Source organism: Syzygium oleosum, unplaced genomic scaffold, assembly GCF_021117445.2.
Source record: "Syzygium oleosum isolate NSW1041296 unplaced genomic scaffold, Sole_v2.1 Sole_v2.03, whole genome shotgun sequence".
Lineage (NCBI taxonomy): Eukaryota > Viridiplantae > Streptophyta > Magnoliopsida > Myrtales > Myrtaceae > Syzygium > Syzygium oleosum.
This window is the reverse complement of record NW_026607487.1, coordinates 11,077,306-11,102,100: the sequence shown is the minus strand read 5'-3', so window position 1 is coordinate 11,102,100 and position 24,795 is coordinate 11,077,306. Positions and strand designations below refer to the sequence as shown.

General features: G+C 41.3%; 1 protein-coding gene across 3 annotated transcripts; it reads right to left on the bottom strand.

Annotated features, from left to right (window-relative positions):
* Positions 1-2,624: 2,624 nt before the first annotated feature.
* On the bottom strand, positions 2,625-11,946 carry LOC115670779 (uncharacterized). Of its 3 annotated transcripts, none has more exons than XM_056309416.1 (19): positions 11,583-11,946; positions 10,697-10,800; positions 10,402-10,488; positions 10,233-10,308; positions 10,048-10,122; positions 9,744-9,797; positions 8,579-8,638; positions 8,341-8,457; positions 8,080-8,174; positions 7,753-7,961; positions 6,843-6,940; positions 6,570-6,673; positions 6,275-6,440; positions 5,924-6,046; positions 4,950-5,032; positions 4,323-4,461; positions 4,199-4,228; positions 4,021-4,091; positions 2,625-3,617 (listed from the first exon to the last, which is right to left on the bottom strand). In XM_056309416.1, the coding sequence occupies exons 1-19, from the start codon at positions 11,619-11,621 to the stop codon at positions 2,843-2,845; spliced, it is 2,505 nt and encodes an 834-aa protein (XP_056165391.1). In that variant the 5' UTR covers positions 11,622-11,946; the 3' UTR covers positions 2,625-2,842. The 3 variants fall into 3 exon arrangements, with proteins under 3 accessions (XP_056165391.1, XP_056165392.1, XP_056165393.1); XM_056309417.1 differs by having other exon boundaries at positions 2,625-3,614; XM_056309418.1 differs by lacking the exons at positions 10,233-10,308; positions 11,583-11,946 and having other exon boundaries at positions 10,373-10,488.
* Positions 11,947-24,795: the final 12,849 nt, after the last annotated feature.

The window sequence follows — 24,795 nt, the reverse complement described above, 5'->3', positions numbered from 1 at the left end:
AGCCTCTGCCCACTGCCAGCCACCGTGGGCCGCCACCCACCAACCACTGTTCCCGCCTTCGGCCGCCCTCCTTCCGCCACCGCCCGCCGTCCACCAGTCACCGTCTCCGGCCGCCGACCGCCCTCCTCCCGTTGCCAGCCGCTGTCCTCCACACTGACCGCGTCGCTGTCCACCACCGCCTCCCCCCACCATCCGCCACCCGCCATTCACTCGCCAGCCACCCGAGAGGGAGAAATTTTGTACCGTTATCAAACAAATTTTTGTTTCGGGAACAGAAATTTTGTGTCGTTATCAAACTTATTTTTTTGCTCAGAAACTCGTCCAGAAACAGAAATAGAAAAACCCAATTTCTGGTCAGAAATTAATTTCTGAAATAAAATGGTTGTCATTCATAGCCTAACCGAAGTACTTAAAAATTTGAATTTTTCTATTTTCTATAATTGTGTATACGTTTAAAAAAGGGAAAAGACCACCAAAAATCCCAAATTATGCACATGTGACACATTTACCCTTCGTTGGGGTTTTGTTAAGAATCTCCTTTAAAACTCTGACATGGCGCTAACGTGGCGCTCACGTGGTGCCACATCAGAAAAAAATTAAAAAAAAAGTCATTGTCTTCACGAGTTACTACTCATCGTCTTCGAAGTTACTGTTCATCATCTTCTCGCTTGGCCAGAGCTCTTCCGGAGCTCGTCCGTCACTACCCACTGCCGCCTGGACCTCTAGGAGCTTCGTCGTAGCTGCCAACCATGACGGCAGAGAGCTCGAAGCTTAGCCATGGCCGCTCCGCTCGAGTTCGAAGCTTGGCCATGGCGGTAGCTCGAGCTCGAAGCTTGGCCGAAGTGGATCTTTGCCTAGACCTCCAGGAGCTTCGTCGTAACTATCGACCATGGCAGCCGCTCGAGCTCGAAGCTTGGCCTGATGATGAAGAAGAGGAAGAGCTCGAGCAGCCACCATGACCAAGCTTCAAGCTCGAGCGGAGCGGCCATGACCAAGCTTCGAGCTCACGGCCACCATGGTCTGCAACTACGACGAAGCTCCCGGAGGTCTAAAAGGCAATGGGCAGCGACATACGAGCTATGGAAGAGCTCTGGCCGAGCGAGAAGACGATAAACACTAACTTTGAAGATGATAAACGGTAACTCGCAATGAACAGTAACTTGTTTAGAATTTTTTTAAAAAAATTTTTCCTTATGTTGCGCCACGCGAGCGCCATGTCAAAGTTTTAACAGAAATTTTTAACAGAACCCTAACGGAGGGTAAATGTGTCATAATGTATATAGTTTGGGATTTTTGGTGTCATAAAAAAAAGTTATGGGTAAATGTGTCACAATTGGCATAGTTTGGGATTTTTTGTGATCTTTTCCCTTTAAAAAAAAATTGAAGATGGGCAATTTTATTTTTTTTTAATTTTATTGTTCATGTAGTTACTCTTAGATTGGATATCCATTTATCATAATATATACAAAATTTGGTATTCAATCGTTTTTGCTGTTGCTCCTATATATCCATTGGTACGAACGAATAAAGGACTAAATCAAATAAAAAATAAAAACATGCATGTGCGAAATCTCAACATGTTTCATAATTCCACATTGCGGGCTGACCTTAAAATGGGGAATCATATTGCTGAAAGTTTATTTTTCTGCACGATATTTAATTTTTTTAATATATTTTAATTTTAATTTTCCGGAATGTAACTTTATGTTGATTTTATCTAAGACGAAATCATCATTACGAAGCTATGAAGATAATTCAGAGGGGCTTTGACTTTTACCATGCAATCAATTAAATTTCAAAAATATGCACGAACAAAAACCTCAACAAAGAGATGATATCCTCTTTGATGACCCTGTTCTGTTTAATAATATTATATAGGGTGTGTTTGTTTGAGTGAAAAGAAATTTTGCGAATTAATTTTCTAAACTTGCACACAAATCAAATGAAATGTGTATATTTAAAATTAGAGAAACGAATTCCCTAATCTAAAAAGAAAGAAGTAACGATCGTGATAGAATTAACTAAGAAATTCACATAAAATGGCCACCTGAGTGCAAAGGTCACTTGGTGGTCGTTGTTAAAGAGCGGCAACCCCCGCACAACGCCGTCACCCGCATCCGAGAGAGAGCGATCCAACAACAACCACAAGATGGTCACCATCCCCGCAACGATTATAGAATAATCATGGACGACGGTGCCAAGGTTTGGCACCAACCATTTATGCCGACCCTGCCATAGCAATGCCACGAAATTTTGCCACAAAGCCACCATCAACATCCAGATTTATCTTCTCAGAAGTCATCACACCAGACACCATCAATACGCCATTGTTGACTAACTTCAAACCACATCGTAAATCAGTACCTTGGGACAAAGGTGGGAAATGTCTAAAACCCAAATTGTCTCCCGAGAAAGAATTGCAGTTCACGGGCATCACGTATGTCTGTCTAGCCACAGAGATAACAATGGGAAGGGACGACTTGAGTCTACATCGTTCTTGGTAGGGAAATCGTTTTGGTCCTTTCAGTCTAAAATGTAATTTCAGAAGTTGGGGGTTGGGGTAACTTCTAAGCCACAACAAAATCAAGAGGAAAAAAAATAGGCGGAACCCCAAATCAGCGACGAGGAAAAAGCCCGGGAATCATCAATAACATAAGAGATTAACCAGCAACAGACAAATTGATAACCCTCCATCCAATCCCCTATTCGGAAAGCAAAATTACACTGTACATAGCTTGTGTTCTTCTTAAGCCTTTCCCGGGCAAATGTGGGCGGGTTGAAGATGACAGATCTGACCTTCCATAATTCAAGCATCGCACAGAGGATCAAGTTGAACCTTACATTACTCCAAGACTGCAACCTCCTGGTCGACCCGCCAATAGTTTGCGTCATTAAACTCCTTGATCCCCTCCTCGCCCTCATCAGACTTATCTTTTTCAGGTGTCTTAGGAGTCATGTTCCTTTTCAATGGGGCTGCCTCCCCAACTATCCCCTCCTTCAAAGCCTGCTCCATCGCCTTCTGGGTTCCTTCTAATTCCAAGCCCACAAATTCCACATCCTCTTCGAACAATGAGGGTACAGCAGCAGATTTCTGACTTGCGTCGCTTCCCCCTGAACTGTCACTGGAGCCGGTACTGGCAATTGAGCCATTAGATAGTACAGGTTCTGCGCTTGAGGAAGGACTGACATCTGGCGCCACCTCAACTTGACCGGAAAATTTGTCAACTGAGTCATCATGATCAACAAATGGATTCACACTTGAACCACCTATCTGCAAATCTGCTGACTCGGCCCATCCCACCCACTCTGGTAAAGGTCTGTCGCCGAATATATCCTCACTGTCGGACATGCCAAAACGGAAGAAACCTGGGGCCGAGGGAGCACTTCCATTTGGTAAATTCGAATTTGAAGTGGATGTGACATTGGGGGAGTCTTTAGCCCCAGTTAAGACTTCATCCTCTCCTACAACCACCTCGTCATCACTACTGCTGTTGCCGCCATTTGCAGCTCCATTCAGATTTATTTCATCCATCACCTCCATAGACGAAGCACCAACATTTGCATCATCCATTCTGTCATCTTGGAATGTGAACCAATTGGAGTTTGTGAACAAACTACTGCACCAAATAAACAAATGGATGTAACATTGTCATTATAGATGAGCAGTTCACCAAAAGCAGGCAACAATTCGAAATCGCTGCATTAACTAAGCAGCGTAATGCAATGGAGGCCCAGAAGAGGGATCTGCACCAAGTAAAGTAAATAGAAAATCAAGAGAAACCATTCACACATCAAATGACAACAATTTCTTTAGCTGCACTGAATGAAGATGAAAAGCCGCCTTTAACTGATGTTATAGCCTACTTTTGAATATGTTCCATTTTTTAAGATGTAATGGAACAATTAAGAGGGTGTGAGTAATATTAACCGCAACTTTCCTAGAGAACTAATTCCTGTGTCCAGACTTCTTTTCCAGATTATCACTGGAACTCAACTATTGTCGATTACGTGAAGAATTACCTCCCATGATCATCACCAAGTCTGAGGGATGATATAACAACTTCAGCAGATTCATCATCAAAGTAAACATCCTGCATTATGAACATCAATTCAAAACATGGTTAAAAATCACTTCCAGGGTTACCCTTGAGTCAAATTATGCCAGTCTGACATGAACACTCTAGATAATTATTATTACCTCATCATCTCGATCAAGAGCTCCATGATCCTACAATGAAAAAGATGTAAGTTCAACTAAAAGGTAATAGGGCAGACGATGTAAGTTCAGTTAAAAAAGGAAAATATTAAAAGTGCAAGATTACCTCTGCATCCTCATTTCCATATATTTTGTATCTCAAAGCCTGACTTAAGTTATTTGCTAGGGCTGCTACATCATAATCTCTGTCATGTAGGTCATCTTCATCACTATCCTTCGTCCTATCATGTAATGCAGTTGGGCGGCTGCAGATGTTAAGGAGAAGTTCTCTTCAGCAACAACGGAAGCATGAGAACAATTGCGAAAATGTGCATGAAAATTCAAAGAGAAGAGACAATGCTGATGGGAATTTTTGTCCATAAGAAGATGCATACCAAGATTAAGATTTTAAAAGAGGGGAGGATGTTAGGGAAAAAGAATAATATGGTCCTGCACCTGAACAGGCAACAGCAACAAGCTCATGTAACCTCAATTATGCATAACTTAATACTTGTTTTAGAAGTTTTTGAATTCCAGAATTAGTTTGTCTTAACACATGTAGAAAGGAATGAATGTAGTAAATGTGCCATGACACGATACTAAAAGAAAAATTGCAACCTCTTTGGAAGTCATATCTAAAATTTACTTAAACCCCAGATTTCAGAAAAAAAAAAACCAACAAAGTGATTGGCAAGCCACTGACATGGTGACAATTTCTCCACCAACGCACACCGAAATTTATGCAAGAACTTACCCACATGCCCAGCGGAAGACATTTTCCACGGCATTACGCTCCTGAAGAACATTAGCTTGCCACTCACTCCATTCACTATTTTCCTAAAGTAAACATTGTAAACAAGAATGTGTCAGCAGAGATTGTGAAAGCTATACAACAGGACTATCTGAAAAGTCCTCAGTGATTAATATCTTGAACATCTCTTTTTTCCTATGAGGCAAACCCAAAGGTGACCTTGAACCCCAAATATTCTCCCACCAAAGCTAGCCATTTATTGAATAATGACATTACATTTTGAAATGGCAGACAAAATGCCATTGTAGCCATCATGTTGACCCAAAGATCTCTCACTTAAATAACCTCCCCCGCCCCCCGCCTCTAGCAACAGCAACAGTTCAAACACATTTCTTAAAATAACTCAAATCACACCTTTCTTCCTCTATTAACATCTTTTTCATATTTTGCACACGCATACATGTGAGCTATTTCACTAGGCAAATAATAAACCACACTTCATAACTAAAGAATCGGGAAATAGTTGCCCAACCCAAACAGAACTTAAGATGAGAGGAATACAAGTGCATGACCGAATAAAAAGGATACTAATGACCCCCTAGAAGATTCGATTATGAGGATAGCAAGTAACAACAGTAATGGTTAGTGCCCAAACAGATACACAATGGAATAACACCTAACAAGAACCGACTTTCCCAGTGTAGATCAACTGCGTAGGAGTAAGAATTCATATCAAAAAATACAAGCATCATTAAAAAATAATGGGAGTACAAATATAGTCTACAATATTCACTAGTTAGGTAATGAAATAAGAAAATATCTGAAGCACGAATGTGGGAGCACTTAAATTTCAATTCATCCTAATCGAGGTCAATAGATAGTGGTAAAGCTAAGATTAAGTAACAATTATATGAGATCTTTGATAATGAAGTACCTTTTAGAAACTAATGCAAAAGGAGCAAAAAACACCTTCCCACCTGAAGATAGTTCTGAATATGGCTATTGATACTACCCAGTTGGATGAGCTTATTGGAGATCCGAGTAATGTGTCCAAGATTCCCAGCTTTAGGAGCTCGTTTTCCAGCAGCGGGTAATGTTGGCTGCACAAGGAGCACCAAAATCCAGACTTTACAAACATAATAGACTTTCTACGGAAAATCCTGGAGCCTATGTCAATAAAGCTTCCCCTTTCATCAAATTTAATTCAGAATTAAGGTGAGTCCAGCGGGTTACAACGATGTTGCATCGCTTGTAAAATAATTAAGGACTCTAAGGCCTTGATCAGATAATTGACATGGCATAATTTTGCATTTGAAGCACGTGTCTACCTTATCATCACCACCAGAAAGAACAGGCTGTTTATCTGTTTCTAACATTTTCTTTATTAAATTGCAATCTCGAAATAGATGATCGGCCAATTCTGTGCTCTTGCTTTCAAAGCATGATGATATGATACTCTCCACGTGATGATGCAAAGCATTGTTGTAAGGGTACCTGCAAGCAAAAATACATGTACGAGTTTTTAATGAAGAAACTCTCAGAAAAAAGATCACAAAATCTGAAGGTATTAGTCATAAGTAACGCAGTTTCTTGTGCTCAAACTGCAAAAAAGAAGAATCTTACTCAAAGAAAAGATTCAGAACCCGCAGAATAGTTCCTGAGCTAATCAATTCCTTCTCGGCAGCTTCATTGCCAGTTCTCATCAACACTGCAATGAACTCCACAATCTACAAAAGAGAAATGGAAAGAAAAAAAACCATCACCTACAGTCTTGCAGAAAATAAGATCATAAAGGTCCGCAACAAATTACTCCAGCTTATCATATTAATATCAAAAATAAGGTAAGTTGAACTCAGTAATAAGCAAAAAGTATATGCTGTAAGAACTTGCACCAACCTTTAGACGATGCTTCCCAAGAGGTGGCCTAAGTTCTCCATATGTTGTGGGCAGTACCCTCTGGTCTGATGACACGTTCAAAAGCACAAGCAAGTCACCTGGAGATCAATTAATTGAAAAGTAAGAACAAAATCACAGAGCCTCAACTTGAGAAGTGACCTGATTATATCAGTTATTGCAGTAGAAACAAATGTAAATTGATGCACAGAAACTCTGCTAGCATGTGGTTATAGGATCCCACTCCAAATGAATTTCAACGCCTCTAAGGGCTCAAGACTCAATATCGATGATACATTTACAATCTTTCACCCAAGAGGCTCCTAATGACACAGACTCTGAGTCAAACTCATATGACTAGTAACTTCAACACAACTTAAGCAATTTCAGAGATTACCTATCTCCACTATACGAGGTGGGTTTCTTTTAATACTTGATGTCAGCCCACATGACAGACAGCAAAGGTGGAACAATGACCTCCACTCAATCCTATAAAAACCTCTCTCAACCAACAGAATCCTTACAGGCTTACAGCAAGGAGAGAAGAATACCACAGAATGCATAGAGAGCACTCTATTATAATAGGTCAAATCACATGATCTGCACCACACACAGAGATGACCGGACAAAGTCTTCACTTTACATGAGCATCAATATTGGAGCACCATGACAATTTAATATAAAATGCAAGCAATCAAGAAAAAGTTTCTCCAATGTCTCTAAGAATTTCTAAATCAAAAGAGAAATTGCCTTATCATAGTGAAGCATATACAACTATCTATTGAACAGAACAAAATGTGCATAAACCTGTCTCATACACCTGAAACACATAAACAGCATGCTTGGGATGAGAAAAGAGCAGCCTCTCAACATGTTTTGCAATGATATCAAAGCAGAAAGTATTCAGACGTACCAAGCCTTGGAAGCATTGCGTTAATAGTCTCTGCATTAACAGTTATCGGGCACTCATACATGTGTTGACTGCGGAAAGAATGAAGCAAAGAGGAAGAAACCGCCGATCTTTTTGGATCCAGCAAAGAGATGCAGACTGAAAGTGAGTGGACAAGGCCAGATATTGAAGGTGACTCTTCCAATGCATGACTAAAGACTCTTTCAACAAAGCTGCATGGATCATAACAAACATCAAAAGCTGTTTAAAAAGGCACTCATGGAAACGGACCCATACTAGAAATTACAAACCACCAAATAAAGGAAACAAGTCAATGACAATGAGACAAACCTCTCAGACGAAAGTTTTGTGGCTAAAGCTGATGGTGAATTTCGAGTAATGGCACACAGTGTTTCAGCAGCATTTGCTTGAACTTCAGGAGGGCACTGATCAACATAAAGAAAGAGAGTCATTAGAATGTTGCCAAGGCTCTGTTTGAAAAATGGAAAGGGAGAAAAATTGATAGGTGGGGATTGAAAATGGGTATGGACTCAGTTTCTCAACAGACATTTGGATACATCCAAAAATAAAAATGCAACAATTGCCACTTACAGATGGACTCAGTTTATCAACAATCATTTCCAGCAGATTGCTCTCAGCTAACCATTGCATCACATCCAAAAAATTTGGATAGACATGGTCATCAGCACCAACCAGTCGCACCAATACCTGTGTAAAAAGGTTTTTCATTAAAAAAGTATGAACAAGCACTTTACATGGTTACAGTATGATAGCAACCTCAATCAAGTGAGTTTATGATTAAGTGCAACGAGGGAGAAATATCACTTACCTCCATGATTGATGTAATTCCAATCAAATCAACAAGCTTGCGAAAAACATCCTCATGAGCCTATAAGAAGAAAATGGTACCAATAATTACAAGAAAGTAACATTGGATGCAAAAATAAATCAACCAGTTAATCATAGATTGTAAGTTTAACGGTAACATGACGAGATCCATGACTTGGAAATCAAGCGTGCATTTATCAGTTCAACAGCACTCCATTTCTCTCAAACAAGCTTAACAGGAGTAGAACTCAAGAGACACAGAAGAGAAACCTCTAATTTTTCAATCAATCTTGCTGAGTCCTAACAAAGATGCTTGTCGTGCAGACAAAAACACGCAGAGAGAGTATAAAGTGAGGAGCGCCATGAACAAAAATGCAAAATTACGGCATTATGATCAGCAGGGAAAGACCTGTATATATAAGGTATAAGATGTGATCTACGAGCAAATAACACCCTTTGGAAATTTAAACACCCCAGCCAGCGTCCTGAATCAGATTACTTTCATAAGCCCGGCCTAAGATGTTTTCCAAGCCAAAATATCAGAGAGAGAGAGAGAGAGAGAGAGCGAGAGAGAGAGAGAGAGAGGGAGGGAAGGAGAGGGAGAGAGAGGGAGGGAGGGAGAGGGAGGGAGAGGGAGGGAGAGAGGGAGGGAGTACCAATAACCATCTAGTATATCCAAGCCTAACACCCCGCAATCGCACTAGTTCAGGATTGATATCGCCATAACAGAAGAACTTCTCGACTATGGATGATTACAATAGAATCCCTAAAACTCAATACCATGCCAAAACCTGTTCTATGAAATATTGGATCATTTGTCTCTTTGCCCGATTTGACTGAATAACATTACTGATTTAGCAAACAAAAATAAATTATTGGATCACAGTACCACAATGCAGTCCCCTCCCCCCCCCCCCTCCCCCCAACCAACTTCGCCGCCATGCAAGTGGGATTTTCATGGCTCAAATATTTTGTAATAAGTTGGACATTTAGACTCTTTAACAACATCACCAACACACTAAATGGTTAGTTGAACTCGAATTGAAAGAGGAAGTAAAACTTTCCCCTAATCTTTCCCTCCGCATCATGAAAGGAATGCTACAGAAAAGAGATTTGTTAAAATATCAAGCAAGGTGAAATCATGAGTGGTCTAGTATTTAACTCACTTGAACGTAATTCATAAGTGGAACAGTCTTCCGCAACATGAGACATATAACCACCTGCAATGAAAAATAAACCATTTTAACTGGATGCTTGAAGCAAGAACCCGTACTTTCAAGTGGCGAAATTCATAAGCACCGAACATTTTGTACTTATTGAACAGAGGACTGAAAATCCTCATGTCACCAAAGTATTAATAATCCTATTTCATTACTCGAATGGTTATTTGAAGCGCACTGGATAGAAGGTTGAGCAGGAAGCCTTTCACCAAATTATCAAACACCATTTTTGCATCACTTAAAAGTATACCTTGCTAAAGTAACCGGCAAGCAATGCACTATGAGGACGGTTTGGATCCAAGAATGAGAAAAGCAAGTCCATTAGCTGGAGCAACAATTAAACAAAAAAACATGATTAGAAAAAGAGTGCCACTGTTGCATACACTCTAACACACATAAAAACAAGGACTATCATGAAAACTTGTAAACCAAAACCTCCTCTTCCTCCACTAAAGTCTTGAGAATAACATCGATCTCGCAAGTAAATATCTCACAGGCAATAAAGGGGAACCTGAAAATGTGGCAGATTCCAAATTGTCAATGAAGAAAAATATACAGTTCATAATGAGCATTACTTCTCTTCTGTCGTGGCAGAGGATCATACTTGAAAGCATGTTTGCTGTCAGCATCTTCAGAAGGTTCTTCAATGACATACCGCAACAACTGCTCCACTTGAGCTCTGTCTCGTAGGCTGAAAATATGTATATCTGGTAAGCATCTAATGCATGAATAAAACTCTACTTCATGCCACAATCAGTGTGGCTTTACATGCATCAACATCCAGTGGAGGGTAATTATCCAAATGTATGAAAACTTTGTGCTAAAACATTCACATGAATAAGATAATAAAAAAACTGTAAATTCAAGGAAATATCCTCAGTGACACAAAAAGAAATTACAAATTAATCAGACGACTGTTTAAAGCTTTGCATTCTTGGATAATCTCTTCTTCATCCAAAAGCTCCTCCAATGTGTAATTTTCCTTGTCAAGTAGTGACTCTACCTGTAAAATCAACAAGAAGTTCAGAGGTACTACTCAAGTCATGAGCAAACGCAGATGCATTCTCAGACTTTTACTTAAGAAAAAGAACAGAGGGTACAGCACACACTGCAACACTAGGAAAGCAGGATACAAGAGAAACCAAATTCAGTGAAGTTCCATTTCAACTAATGCTTCGTTTTCCGAGGCAAACAAAAACTGTTTGATCAAACTAATATGGTAACTACCTAGAAGATCATCTCAGACAAGCCCAACAAGGAAAAGAATCCTCGAAAGTAATTCAAATCTCAACCAACAATTCAACAAGAGAACTCGCGCAATGCATTCGCTTAACACGGCGAGATGCCCGAGCAGAGCGCCAGCGCACAACACACTCGAACATAGAGCACTCGACGCATCGACTAAATCTAAAACAACTAAAGACGAGGACCTCACATCTACTTCAACTCTCTCAGCCGAATCCCCAGAGACCAAAACACGATCCGACACCACGAATTGAGAAACCTACCACGACGCCGCCGCCGCTGTCGGCACAAAGAATAACTCAGGACGCATCTAGCTAACGCACGAACCTCTGATTGCCGGGGGTATTGCGCGCGCGCGCGCACATCGAGTACATGAAAAACAAAAGAATCCAACCGCGAGCTCCCGACATCCCGATTCTCGAAATGGACAGAAACCGAGACACGAGCGGAGGCAACTCCTGGCTCGCCGGATACAATCCGGAGAGTCGGCCGAGCGAGGAGGGGGGGGGTTGGAAATTAGGGATGAAGAATCGAACTCACCGGAGACGAGGCGGACAGGACTGGGAGCTTCCAGAACATCTTCGGAGCAGCGGAAACGGCGGGGGAGGGCGGGGAGGGCGGGGGTGGCGGAGAGCGGAGAGCGGCTCACATCCGAAGCGCCCCTCGGTGGAAGAGGAGCGAATCCAGTCTGCGGCTGGACGGGGAGCGGAGCGAGCGAGCGAGCTTCTGAGCGGCGGCGGCTGCCGGCCGGAGATGCTCCGGCGGGGGAGCTCCCAAAAACCCTAATTATTCCGGGGGATTCCGATGAGCCGTGAAGATCGAGAAGGACGAGCCAGAGAGAGAGGAGAGAGAGAGAGAGAGACGGGGGCGTCGAGGGGAAAAATCCAAGCTCTAAAGATGAGAGCGAGAGCGAGAGCAAGAGAGAGAGAGAGGGAGGCTGAAATTATTTTTTCCGCAGTTTCTTTTCTCTCTTTTTTTTTAATTTTGTTTTTGCGTATTTATTGTTGTTCGGGATGTAATTCGTGACGTGGCATTACGTTGCGCCGAATTCTGTTTGTATTTTTCACGAAATATTCAACGTGAATATTTTAATCCGGGGGCGCGGATTATTTTAGTGGAGATCCGTTTTCGGATTCAGCCCCTTTTCCTTTTTAGGCGGAACTCATCGGAAAATCCTGAACTATGTCACCAAACTTTTTTTCTCCTACGCAAAGAAAAATCTAAACTTTTACTCGTGTGGTACATTTACCCTCTTCTATCAAGGTTTTGTTAATAGAAACTGTTAAAAATTTGCTTACGTGAACTCTAATTGTTTTTTACGTGAGTGAAATAAAAACGACTTGTTTTTGCCCAAAAAATCATCAAACAGAAGAGTTTAGGGCTATTTATGTCACAAGAAAAAGTTTAGGGTAAATGTATCACGGTGAGTATAATTTATGGTTTTTGGTGTCAAAAAAAATCGGGATATATGTGTCGTATAATTGACGTAATTTGGAGCTTTTTGTGGCTTTTTTCCTTTTCTTTTTTTATTTTTTATTTAATTTGAAATTTTCTCAAATCTTAAAGTTCAAAAACACTTTGATTTTTCTCGAATTCAAATTTCTTAAAAGTTTCCTAACATTTCGTACGTTAATAAGCAGATGCACTTATAACTCTTCCCATTATCTTTTCCGAAATTTGAAGAATATTTTGAATTTTAATGAGAAAATAGAAATAAAAGTGCCTTTCTTCTCTCTTTGTTTTTTCGGGTATTATTGACCGGAGGGGGAACCCCACAAGGCCTAAAATGTAGGGAAAATGATTATAGCGCGTGGGGAGGAGGGAAAGTACAAAAGAGGCGCTCCGTAATTCACAAATTCCATCGGACGCCACTAATAAGCGCACGCATTTTTATTTTTCGGAAAATAGAAAAAGGAAAAAAGAAGAAGGAATATCGAGAAAAAAGGAAAAATCAATTGAAGCCAAAAGAAGGAGAAAAAAAAATGATGTGGTACGTGTTGGTCCTGCGATGGTTGTACGATGAACGATGCGTGGGTGGGGCTAGCTGGCTAATCACGTGTGGACCTAGGAGACCCCGTGCGTGTCGAAAGGCCCCCCCCCCCCCCCCCAAAAAGCTAGGCAAAAAGGAACCCAAAAATAATACTACTTACAAAAATTTCACGAAAAGCAAATAGTATTTGATAAACACATCACCAAGTACTTGTTCAGCATAGCTTAAGTGGTACCGACGTTGCGCGACCCCGGGTGATCAGCCTCTGAGGTCGCATGACCCTAGACGAGGCAAAGTCGATGTCGCGCGACCCCAAGTGAAACAACCCCTCTCTGCTCCACTTGTGGTAATAGAGTTGGAATTTAGATATTTTGGCATAGGAAAGTTGAAAAAAAAAAAAAAGATTCATAATCCCCTAAAGTTGCTTTCTTTAAAAGCTTCAAAGCCGAAGTAAAAGGAGATTTACCTTGAGCGTTGAGCATTTGCAAAGCAAAACACTACGTTACTTTTGGTCGTTCAGATTTAGATAGGATTTGATGGATTAGAAGTTCTCCAATTATATTCTAGATTGTAGAAAATCCCATCACATTTTGGGGCAATCCAAAATAGTATTAAAAATCTTTGAAAATCTCACTGCAATTTCTCGCAATATCTAGATCTCACAGCTCCCTTGCCAGCGTATCAGATTTGCTCTCTTCAGCTCCCTCCGGTTCATCTCCTTCGCCGCTAGTTTCGCCGAATCCACCGCATCTCAACCTTCAGATCGTAATCCTGGCTCAGCTTCACCGTATCAAAGGCGATTCGAACACCGACGAAAACGAGCCTTAGGTCATCGAGGGCGTCACAAAGTGACTAGGGAGGTAGTGCTCACGGCGATCTAGTAACCAAGGCGTAAATAGCCAATGTACAGGCAATAGGGTGGTGGACGCCACGCACGAAGCTCGAGTGCCACTTGACGTCGAAGCCTATGTAGAGGTAGTAAAGGGCGAAGAGGAGGTGGACAGAGATGCACTGGTGGGTGGCACTGGGGCAGCAAGAAATGAAGGTGGACAGGCCTCTATTGTGGACGACGACCTCGAAGGATTTGGCGCACTCGTGAAATGATTTGCGTTCTTCGATGGTGATAGTCATATGACGCGTAACTTCTCATTTTCACCCTCAGTCGTCAAAACACGATCGATTGATCGACAGTCAGAGGCGATGATGATCGCACATTGGTCGGAAGTGACAATAATTAGTTACCATGGAGGTGGTCCTTGCGTGATGGCAAGCGAAGCCAACTACGTCAATCCATCACTATATCTTGGAAGAAAATTGTTAAGTCGTTTTTTAAAAGATATATATTCAATTTGGGTTTATCCCACCCATAATCCAGATTTCTTATATGGTATTTTATCTAGATATATCTGGTCCAGAAGACATCACCAAACACCGAACATGATATTTTGTTTTCCTTTCCGGATGACCTAACAGACAAAAGTCTTTAAAATCGCGTCTTGAGGTACAAAGTTGCTTGTAAGTGCTGAACAATGCACTCTAAAAGCAACCGATAATTTTTCACTGTTTAAGCGCGTTAAGAACACAAGAGACGTTAGCCACAAGTGTCCTTCCCATCCCTAGTCGATCGTATGTGTCATTTCCATTGACAAATCAATGTTCAAATGGTGTAATGTTGAGACATAATGCACAAAAATGGTACTTTTATGAAGGTACAACGAATCAATCGTCGACCTCAATGATCTCGTCTCCTTGACACCATTGCAATCGAATTCAATCTCGACAACAATCACCCAACCGTCGAACATCTGAAGATCCAAGTTGTCCATAGCAGCTTGGTATATTGTTAGAGACGGCTTTTGCGACTCCTTATCTTGTTTTCGATCTCGAACTCAACAACATGATAATTTCAAAGCAATGATTCCAGTGACTCGCCACATCGTTGTAACCAAAAAATCCATCGATCTCGAATACAAATTTAACGTGTAAATCCCCTTTTAAGTCTCAAGTTTTCCTTTTTTGGCGCAATTAGATCCTTAAATGGGTTCTATGATGTCCCAAACATGGATTGGGAGGTTGTCTTAACAGTCAAGACAAGATTAGGGTCTGGTTGGTAACCGGTAAAACAGTACTTGATTTTATTCTTTTGTTCCCGGGAATAAAAAAAGAACAGAAATTCGTGTGGTAAAGTTTTTGGTCCCAGGCACAAATTTTTTCCTAAAATCAATTTTGGAACAGAATCAAGAATAAAAAAAAAGTTGATTCTTGATTCTGGAAACAAAACTCAGAAATGGAAAAGAAATTTTTTTTTCTTCTTTTTCTTCTTTCCTAGCCTGTGGCCGGTGGCCGGCGAGGGCAAGGGCTGGACCATGGCGGCTTGGGTGAGGCTCACCCTCGCCTAGGCCGCGAGGGTCCGGCCCTCACCCTCGCCGGCCATCGGCCGCGACGCCCTCGCCAGCCTTAGCCATGGGCCAAGGAAGGAGAAGAAGAAAAAAAAAGAAAGAAATATTAAAAAATTCAAAATATTATTAAAAAAAAATTTGTACAGTTACCAAACGCATTTATATTCTTTTTCTAATCCAGAAATAGAAATTTTGGGCAGTTACCTAACGCTTTCAAATTCTTAGAAATTGTTTCTAGGAACCGAATAAAAAAAATTATTTCTGAGCAGAAATTATTTTCGATAACAGATTGATTACCAAATGCACTCTTAATGCAGATCGTGCCGTGTATGTTAAATCAAAGAGAGCGAAACATCCAAGGAGGGATTCTCTTCTTTGCTTTGAATGAACGGCAGTTATGCAGATAAGGAGGCAAGGATAATCAACCAGGATGGAATTAAGCAAGACCCGCTTAAAACGCGAATTAAACATGGTCCGAGAATTCTCTATCTTTCTTTCTTTGCACGATTCCAAAAGTCGGCTTTCTTTTCGAAACCGAGGCGTTGTCTAGAATAATAATCCAGTTAGTCGTAAACCTATTCTACGATACCAATTCGATCCTAAAGTTTTCAACTTTGTCAATTTAGTTACGAACGCTTGCGCAAAAATCCAATGTAGTCCCCGGGTCAATTTTTGCTAAAAATTGTCGACGTGACGGTCTAGTCATCGCTAGCCGTCCTATGTGCTACACCGCCACGTCGGCGATTTCCAGTGAAAATTGACATTGAAGGACTACATCAAAACTACGCTAAAGGGTTTATGATTAAATTTGCGAAATTCGAAAGTTTATGCATACGTACAATGGGTTTAGGACTAAATCGCTCGCTTTTGGCGCAGAGACACAAGTCAAATTGGAAAATTATCCAAAAAGTCATAAACCCGTTGCACTTTTAGTAATTCAGTTATAAACCTTTCGATTTTGCCAATAGAACCCTAAACATTTTCACGTTTTGCCAATTATTAAAAGGTTTAGAACTAAATTTTCAAAAATGCAATACGTTCGGGACTTTTTGGGCAATTTTCCCCAAGTCAAATGGATGACTCTTCTTTTACGCCGAGCTTTGCTCGAATTCTGTTGTTCAATATACACGTGTTTGTATGTGCATATAAAGTAAAGTTGTTTGACAAACCTGAAATGAGTGATCCGAATTTGACGATTGATCCGAGCCCAACGAGTTCACGTTGTGTCCTTAAGACAATTTGTCCCCTCTACCGGTACCCAAAGGTCGTTGAACAATTGCCTCCCAGGATAGAACGGATCGCCTTTCCTATGAAGCGGTACTTGTTCAAAGGAAATCTTCGAACGCAACTTCGCAGAATAATCGCACAAAAGATGACTACGATGAAGAATGAGAGTGCAGCAGAATGCCGTGAAAATATGAAATGCCCAGAGACTTCCGAAATGTTCAATTCGTCATATATATAATGAATAGTCACCAAGGAATTTCGGATATATAAGGATGAAACTGAAGAGTCACCAACCGAACAAACAATTTCGTTCGGTTCTACGTGAACAGTCACGAGCCGAGCCTTGAACCGGTTTGGTTCGTGAACAGGCGCGCGAAAGGGTTTCGGTTTTCGTTCGGGCGAACCGAACCTCACGAACAGACATGTTTGTTTGTCCAAAAAATAAATAAATAAATAATTTCTAAACAACGTGTCTGTTCGAAAAATAAAAAAACCGATAGAGAGCCGAGCCGAGCCGAGCTGGACGGACGGACGGCGGCGGGTAGACCGACCTAGCTTGACATAGGTCCTCTCTCTTCCACAAAAGTGGGGTACCCCTTGGGGCCCAAACCCATTTGTGAGGCTCAACTATTTGAACCATCTTCCATCTCTCTTCTACCCTATGTGGGACACTTTCACCCACACACTTCTCATTCAATTCTATGGGATTTTGGTGACAAATCCCAACAAATTCTTCGTCGAGACAAGCAAAATCTTGCTTTTCGTCATATATTTAGAACTAAATATATCTATACCTTTAAAACCGCAACGCGATCCCATAAGCCACTTTACCTATCAATTTTGGGAAAGGTTTTCAAACTTTTCGTCCCAAAAGAAAGTCAAATCGCACGAATCATGCACGATACGGAGCCATAAACGGTTGTTCTCTGCGTCCCCATGCGTGCAAAAATGACCGTCAAATCCTTTGATTCGTACACTAGAAAAGGGCAGGATTCCTCGTCCTCGGAATCTAAATAAAGACTCGAAACTATCGGAAGAATCGATCTCTTTTTGCGTCTCGAAGATGGATGTTCGGTCCAAATTACGATTCTCGACATGTGATGAATCGGACATAATCTGTTCCTTTTCGAGACATAATGGGTTTTGTTGGCAGTTGTTAGTTGGGCGAATGAACTAATTCCGAACCGTCCCAAGACTTTTCTCTAGATAGTCAAAGAAGCAACGGGCCAGGCCGAATCAAAGAAGGCTGCGGCGAGATTTTTCCTCTGGTTTTGGTTCTCGTGGATTTTGGAATCGATTCTTGTCCTTTCAATTGGGTGATTAAGGAAAGGTCAATTCAAGCGGCATGTGATCGTAGACGATTATGATAGAGACGCACGCCATGACCACCTCTTGGCCACACCACACCGCGATCGCTTTCGATAAACCCTCGAGTCATGTTCAATGCCGTGAACATGAAGGCTTTCGAGATAAATCGCGACAATAACAAGACATGTCGTGACATAGAAATCTTTGCAATTGAAAAGGAAAGAAAAGAAATTACCCAGTTAAATAAGGATTTGTATAAATTATGCTTAAGCCCGTCAAACAGTCGGGTCGGGTCGGGTCGGGTGAAAAATGACCCAACCCGAATTGACCCGCTTAGTTAATTCTGGTGGCCTTATCAAGATTTTTGGACCCATTTCGATAGATCTATAGTTACACCATAAATCGAGTCATGAAATAAGAACTTGTACTTCCTATTGAAATGAATCCAGCAGCCAGATATAAAATGCTACATCATAACTTCGCTTGTCTAATGATTCTTTTGCCGCTACTGTACCATGCAAAAGCCCATTAATTAATGTATTGCAAAGAATTTATTATTGAGATATGTTCACTAAAAATCCTAAACCTGTCAAAAAAGTACAATTGAGTCCTAAAAATTACAAAAAGTTCTATCAAGTCCTAAAATTTGTCAAATTGGTTCATTCAATTCCTAAAATTAATACCGTTAAACTTACTAATGGAAAATGATGATGTGGATTTTTAAAAAGAAAAGGGGAGGAAGAGAGGAGGAGAAGTCCAGCGAGGAGGGCTGCAAGTCGTAGCCGCCGCCACTCTACCATCGCCGGCGATGGTGGGGCAAACCGACGTTGTTTTAGTCATATGTTTCATATTTTAGTCACGTCATCGCCATGTAGGAAAGAAAAAAATATTAAAATAAGCCACATTAACGTTTTCCGTTAGTAAAATAGACGGTGTTAATTTTAGGACTCGAATGAACCAATTTGACAAGTTTTAGAATTTAATTACACTTTTTGCAAATTTTAGGATCCAATTATACTTTTGTGGCTGGTTTTAAAATTTTTAGTAAACATATTCCTTTATTATTTAAAGGGTTCTTGATTTAGATTTAGGGCGCGCATGGTAACATTTCTATTTCAGAAATCAATTTCTGGCCAGAAATAGATTTTTCTATTTCTATTCCGTGGATGAGTTTCTGAGCAAAAATGCATGTTTGATAACGGCACAAAATTTCTGTTTCCGAAATAGAAATTCGTTTGATAACAATACAAAATTTCTCCCTTCCGGGCAATCGACGGAGGACGGCAAGTGGCGACGGGGGGGCGAAGGACGGTGGCCGGCGGTGGGAGGTAGTCGGCCGGCGGCGAGAGGCGATCGGCGCCGGGAGGCGATCCGCTCCGGACGGCGGCCGGCGTCAGGTGGTGGGGCACGGTGGCCGGCGGCGGTGGCTACCGGGGGCGACCCAGCGTCGGGCGATGGAGCACGGCGATTGGCGACGAAGGACGGCAGTCGGTGGTGGGTGGCCACCGGCCCCCCGAGGGGTGGTAGGCAGCGGGAGGCGGCCAGCGTCGGGCAGTGGAGCACGGCGGTAGACGGCCGGTGGTGGGTGGCAGCCGGCGCCGGGCGGCAGAGGACGGTGGTCGGCGGCAAGAGGCGGCCGGCGGGCGGGAGACGGATAGCGGACGGTGGCCGGCGAGTGGTGGCCGACGAGCGGCAGTGGGAGTCGGTGAGCAAGTGGCGACGAAGGACGGCTGGAGGCGGCGGTGGGCGGGTTGCGACCGACGTTGGGCGGTGGCAAACGACGAACGATGGCGGCGGTCGGCAAAGGACGCCGGCGGTAGGCGGCCAACGGCGGGAGGCGAAAGGCGGTGACAACCGGCGGCAATAGCGAGTGGCAAGGGGGTGGCCGGCTAGTAGCGAGGGCAAGCGATAAAAAGAGTTTTTATTTCTCATTTCTGTTCTAGAAATAGAAAAGTAATTTTTTTTTACTTATGATTTCTGTTCCAAACCTATTTCTGGAATAGAAATTTGTTCTAGAAATAGAAAAATGAAATTGCGTTACCAAACGAATTTCTGTTCCAAACCTATTTCTGAGAACAGAAAAATAGAGAAACAGAAACGATTTCATGCGCGCTCTTAATATTTGAAAATTCGACAGCATCTCCGTCTAATGGGTTGGATAAGTCATAATTCACGCTTTCATCGATTTAGGGAGAGAGTTGTTTCCCTCATTTTATGACAAGAGAAAATAGTAGGAATGACGAGGTAGTTGAAATGTTCATTAAGGTTGCTTTATGACTTTTTATCATAACTTGCATGCTACAACTAATTTTATGATCGTCACGTCGAAAGTTAGGTATACTCTACGTATCTTCCAATATCAATCTATTCATATTGAAAAATGCCACTTGCGTGAAAGAGAATTTTTAACTCGATAAAGAATCAAACAATAGAATTTCCTTATATAAATTCATATTGAAATATGCCAAAACTTCGCGTTTGCAAATTAGAGGTATCTATACGGAAGATTTGCTAAAGATTTGCATTCTCTTATTCTAATATTTGGTGGATCTCTTATCTTTAGTTAAGATTTACTTTTTCTTTTTAGTTAGCATAATATTTGATATATCTTTTATAATTAGTTAGAAATATTTTATAGTTATTTTCTTTTCCTTGATGTTAAGCAATCATTTGTATAAATATTTGTTTTGTACGATGAACAATACAAGCAAGCAATTACATTTTCTCATGGTATGAGAGTAGAGGATTTAAAACACGCCATACAATTCGGCGTGATTGACTCTTCCTCACCTTATTATCTCGACACTTCCGACAATCCCGATAGTTTCATGTGTATTGACTTGGGATAACTATGCAACATGGTAGAAGGCAACGACGCGGGCATGGCGAAAAGCAAACTCAAGTTTATCGATGTAACGACCCAGTCCGACGAGAGCAGGGAGTGGTCGCCGGGGTTCGAGGACCTGGACAAGGAGCGGCTTCTGGCAGGCTTCTAGGATGGCAAGGGGGCATGTCTCCTGTCCCACATCGCCTAGGGAGGGAGCATTGGGCTTGCTTATAAAGGCTTGGAAAACCTTAACTTGCAAGAGGCCTTTTTTTGGTGTAGTATGGGCTGCCCTCGGAGGAACAAAACCGTGAGGACTTAGTGTCCAAAGCGAACAATATCTTGCGAGTGGGACGTTGCTAGAGATGCCAGATCTGACAGCACCCGATTTTAATGCTAATGCTTGGATTGTAAGGAGGACTCTCTATGGTGGAATATTACGCCAAATTGAAGGTCTTACGAGATGAACTCGGTGACTATGATGACATCTCATAATGCACTTGTGCAGCATACACAAAGTACGCAAAGAAGAAGGAGGTGGAGAAGATCCACCAATTTCTTATAGGCCTCGATGTTGAAACCTATGGGGATGTTTGTTCCCAAATTCTCAACCTCGAGCCACTTCCGTCCCTCATCACACAGGAGGAGCGTCAACAATCAATTGTCTGGCGGAGGGAAGAGAAGATTGAGGATGTTGCTTTCACAATTAGAAGAGGAGACCCTAAGAAAATACCGTCCAAGAAACATAAATGTGACCACTGTGCGAGTTTTTGCAACGAGTTAATTGGAAGACGAGGCAAAGTGGAAAGGCACACAAAGGGAATGCTCCCGCGGCATACACTTCGCACAGACTAGCAGTGGCAGTTCCGGCATTGTTACAGATAGCAATGAAACCGGCCACTTTTAATGAACAACTCTCGGGTAAGCTCGATTGACCCAATGATATTTCCACAAATTGGATTATCGATACTGGAGCCTCCAAACAAGTGCAGGCAGATTTTACTTCTAAATTAACTGAGGAACCTCACTGGGGCATATCCTATACGAACTCCATATGGAAAAGTGGCTTACCCTACCAAAAGAAGTGTTGCTTATTTAAGCCCTGACTTTATTTTGCACGATTTGATATATGTGTAAACTTTAAAAGTGCAACCTTATTTTTATCAGAAAGTTGAGTTCGAATTTGCAATGCTCGGTAACGTTCTTCTCTTCTCGATGAGTCGTATAGATACCTAGCCTCGAAGAGATCAATTGGAGTCGGTAATCTTCAAGAAGGGGTTTATTTTCTTGGATGCTTGGACACTCATTCGGCTTTTTCAAGTAGTCAAGGGACAAAAGATTGATATATTGCATCAATGACTGGGGCACCCATCACAACAAGCTCTGAATTTAATCACTAATATTGAGATAAATAAAGAAGGGGTTGATTTGTGTAATTTATTTTGTTGTGCAAAACAAACTCGTTCTTCATTTTCTTTAAGTTGAAGAGCAATCCAGCGAGCAGACAGTGTCTCTATCGGGTGTATATTATTTTTAACTATTGTTGATGATTATAGTCGAGCAGTTTAGGTCTCTTTGATAAAGGAAAAATTGGAGACGTACAAAGTCTTCGTGAATTTTTAACATATGATAAAAATCCAATTTGATCGAGTAGTTAGAATCCTTAGGAGTGATAATGGCTGTGAATTTATTTCTAATTCCATGAAGGATTATTTTTCCTTCAAAAAGTGGAGTCATGCATCAAACCTCATGTACCTACACTCCACAACAAAATGGGTGGGTTAAAAGAAAACATCGACATATTCTCAATGTAGCACAAGCACTTCGTTTTCAAGCGAATTTACAAATTCGATGTTTGGGGGAATGCATTTTAACCTCTGCTTTATAATCAATTATGGTTTGACTATGTTACTATCTGGGAAAAAACCTTTTTGAGCTTTTGTTTGGGAAAACTCGGATTATAGTCATTTGCGAGTTCTCCCCGCATTGTTCTATGCTCACAAATCGTTAAAGGGAAAAGGTAAATTTGAAAAAAGGGCAATAAAATGTATATTTTTGAGATATCCGTACGGCACGAAGGGCCTAATATCCATATGGTTTTGATCAATCATGAAAGATTACTCGTTCATGTATTCTCATTGCGGTATTTTTCTAGCCATGTTAGTATATGTTGATGATCTCATCTTGGTAGGAAATAATTCAAAATAGTACGCATCGCTCAAACGGTACATGGATGAGTGTTTTGACATGAAGAACCTTAGCCAATTAATGTATTTTTTTGGGAATTGAAGTGACGAGGACGACTTCAATGTTACTTCTATGACAAAGAAAGTATGTATTTGACATCCTTGCGGCATGCTAGTAGCTAAACCAGCGACTTTTCCAATGGAGCAACAACACCTGTTATCCACAAGAAATGGACCTGCTGTGACAGACCTAAGTCGCTATCATTGACTAGTGGGATGTCTACTTTATCTCATTATCACTTGGCCTCAATTATGCTCCTATCACATACTTTTTATCTCACTATCACTTGGCCTCAATTATGTTATTATGTAACATACTTTCCTAGTTTATGTAAGAACCAAAGGAGCAGCAGTAGGAAGCCACTATACGAGTTTTTCAATATCTTAACAAAAATCCAAGACAAGGCATTTTGTTATTAGTCCCGACTTTACCTCACTTAACCGCCTTTTGTAACTTCGATTAGGCAAGTTGCCCAATCACTAGGCGATCAATCACTGGCTACTTTGCTATGCCCAGCGGTTGTCCCGTGTCTTGGAAAATTGAGAAGTAGACCACAATTTCTCAGTCATCTACTAAAGCTAAATATCGTGTTATGGCAACTACCACTAGTGAACTAATCGGGTTGCGCATTTTACCTGCCTCCCTTGGGGTATTGCAAGACAAACGATGGAACTTTATTGCGACAACCAAGCTGCCTTACACATCGCGACAAACCCAATATTTCACGAATGAACAAAACACATCAAGATTGACTGCCACTTTATTCGTGAACATGTACAGTTGGGCGCCATTAGAACTGAGCACTTACCCACTAGATTTCAATTGGCAGACATTTTTACCTACACTTTAGGTCGAGTTCAATTTACATTTCTCATCAGCAAGTTGAGCATTCGTGGCCTCCATGCACCAACTTGAGGGGGAGTATTATAGAAGATTTGCTACGGATTAAATTCTGTTTTTACCCAATTATTTTCTGTATCTCTTATCATTAGTTAAGTTTTACTTTTTATTTTTAATTAGCATAACATTTGGTATATCTTTTGTAATTAGTTAGAGATGTTTGGTAGTACCTTGTATAAATATTTGTGCTGTACAATTAACAATAGAGCAAGCAATTGCGATTTTCTCAACATCCTACCAAAAAGGAACAATTTCTACTCAAATGCGTAAGGGAGGGCGTATAACCAGTAAGACACAAGAATGGATAATCGGTCCAACCGAAATAAACCCAGTGATTTATCTATCCAGTCCCATCTAATTTTCCAAGAAATTTATGAACTTTCCATTGAGAAACAAGGAAGGGCATAAGAGTTCATTGAATGATGGAGGGACAAGGAAAAGGAACTCAAGACTTTCTTGTATTTAATGCAGCCTGTGCTCGGGGTTTTAAGGAGGGAATCTGCAAAGGGGATCGCACGAGTCTGCAGGATAAGACCAGAGAAGATCACTGCTCAGCCTGAAATCTGGAGGACCAGATCAAAGTAATACTTACTCAGTCATGACCATTGTCACGTTCCAGCTAAAAAGGTTCAAAAACCGAAAGAAGACAAGGACTGCATAAAGCAAGCACATGAGAGAGACAGAGAGCGAGGAAAATATGGTGGACAGCTTTGCTTGATATCTGCAAAAGAACGGAATCAGAAAGGCTTCTGAACAAAGATTCTCACATTAACATAAGACTTCTCTCACCAAGTACCGACAAAGACATAAAGCCGCAGAAACAGAAGAAAAACAAAGATTCATGTCACCTTCTTTTTC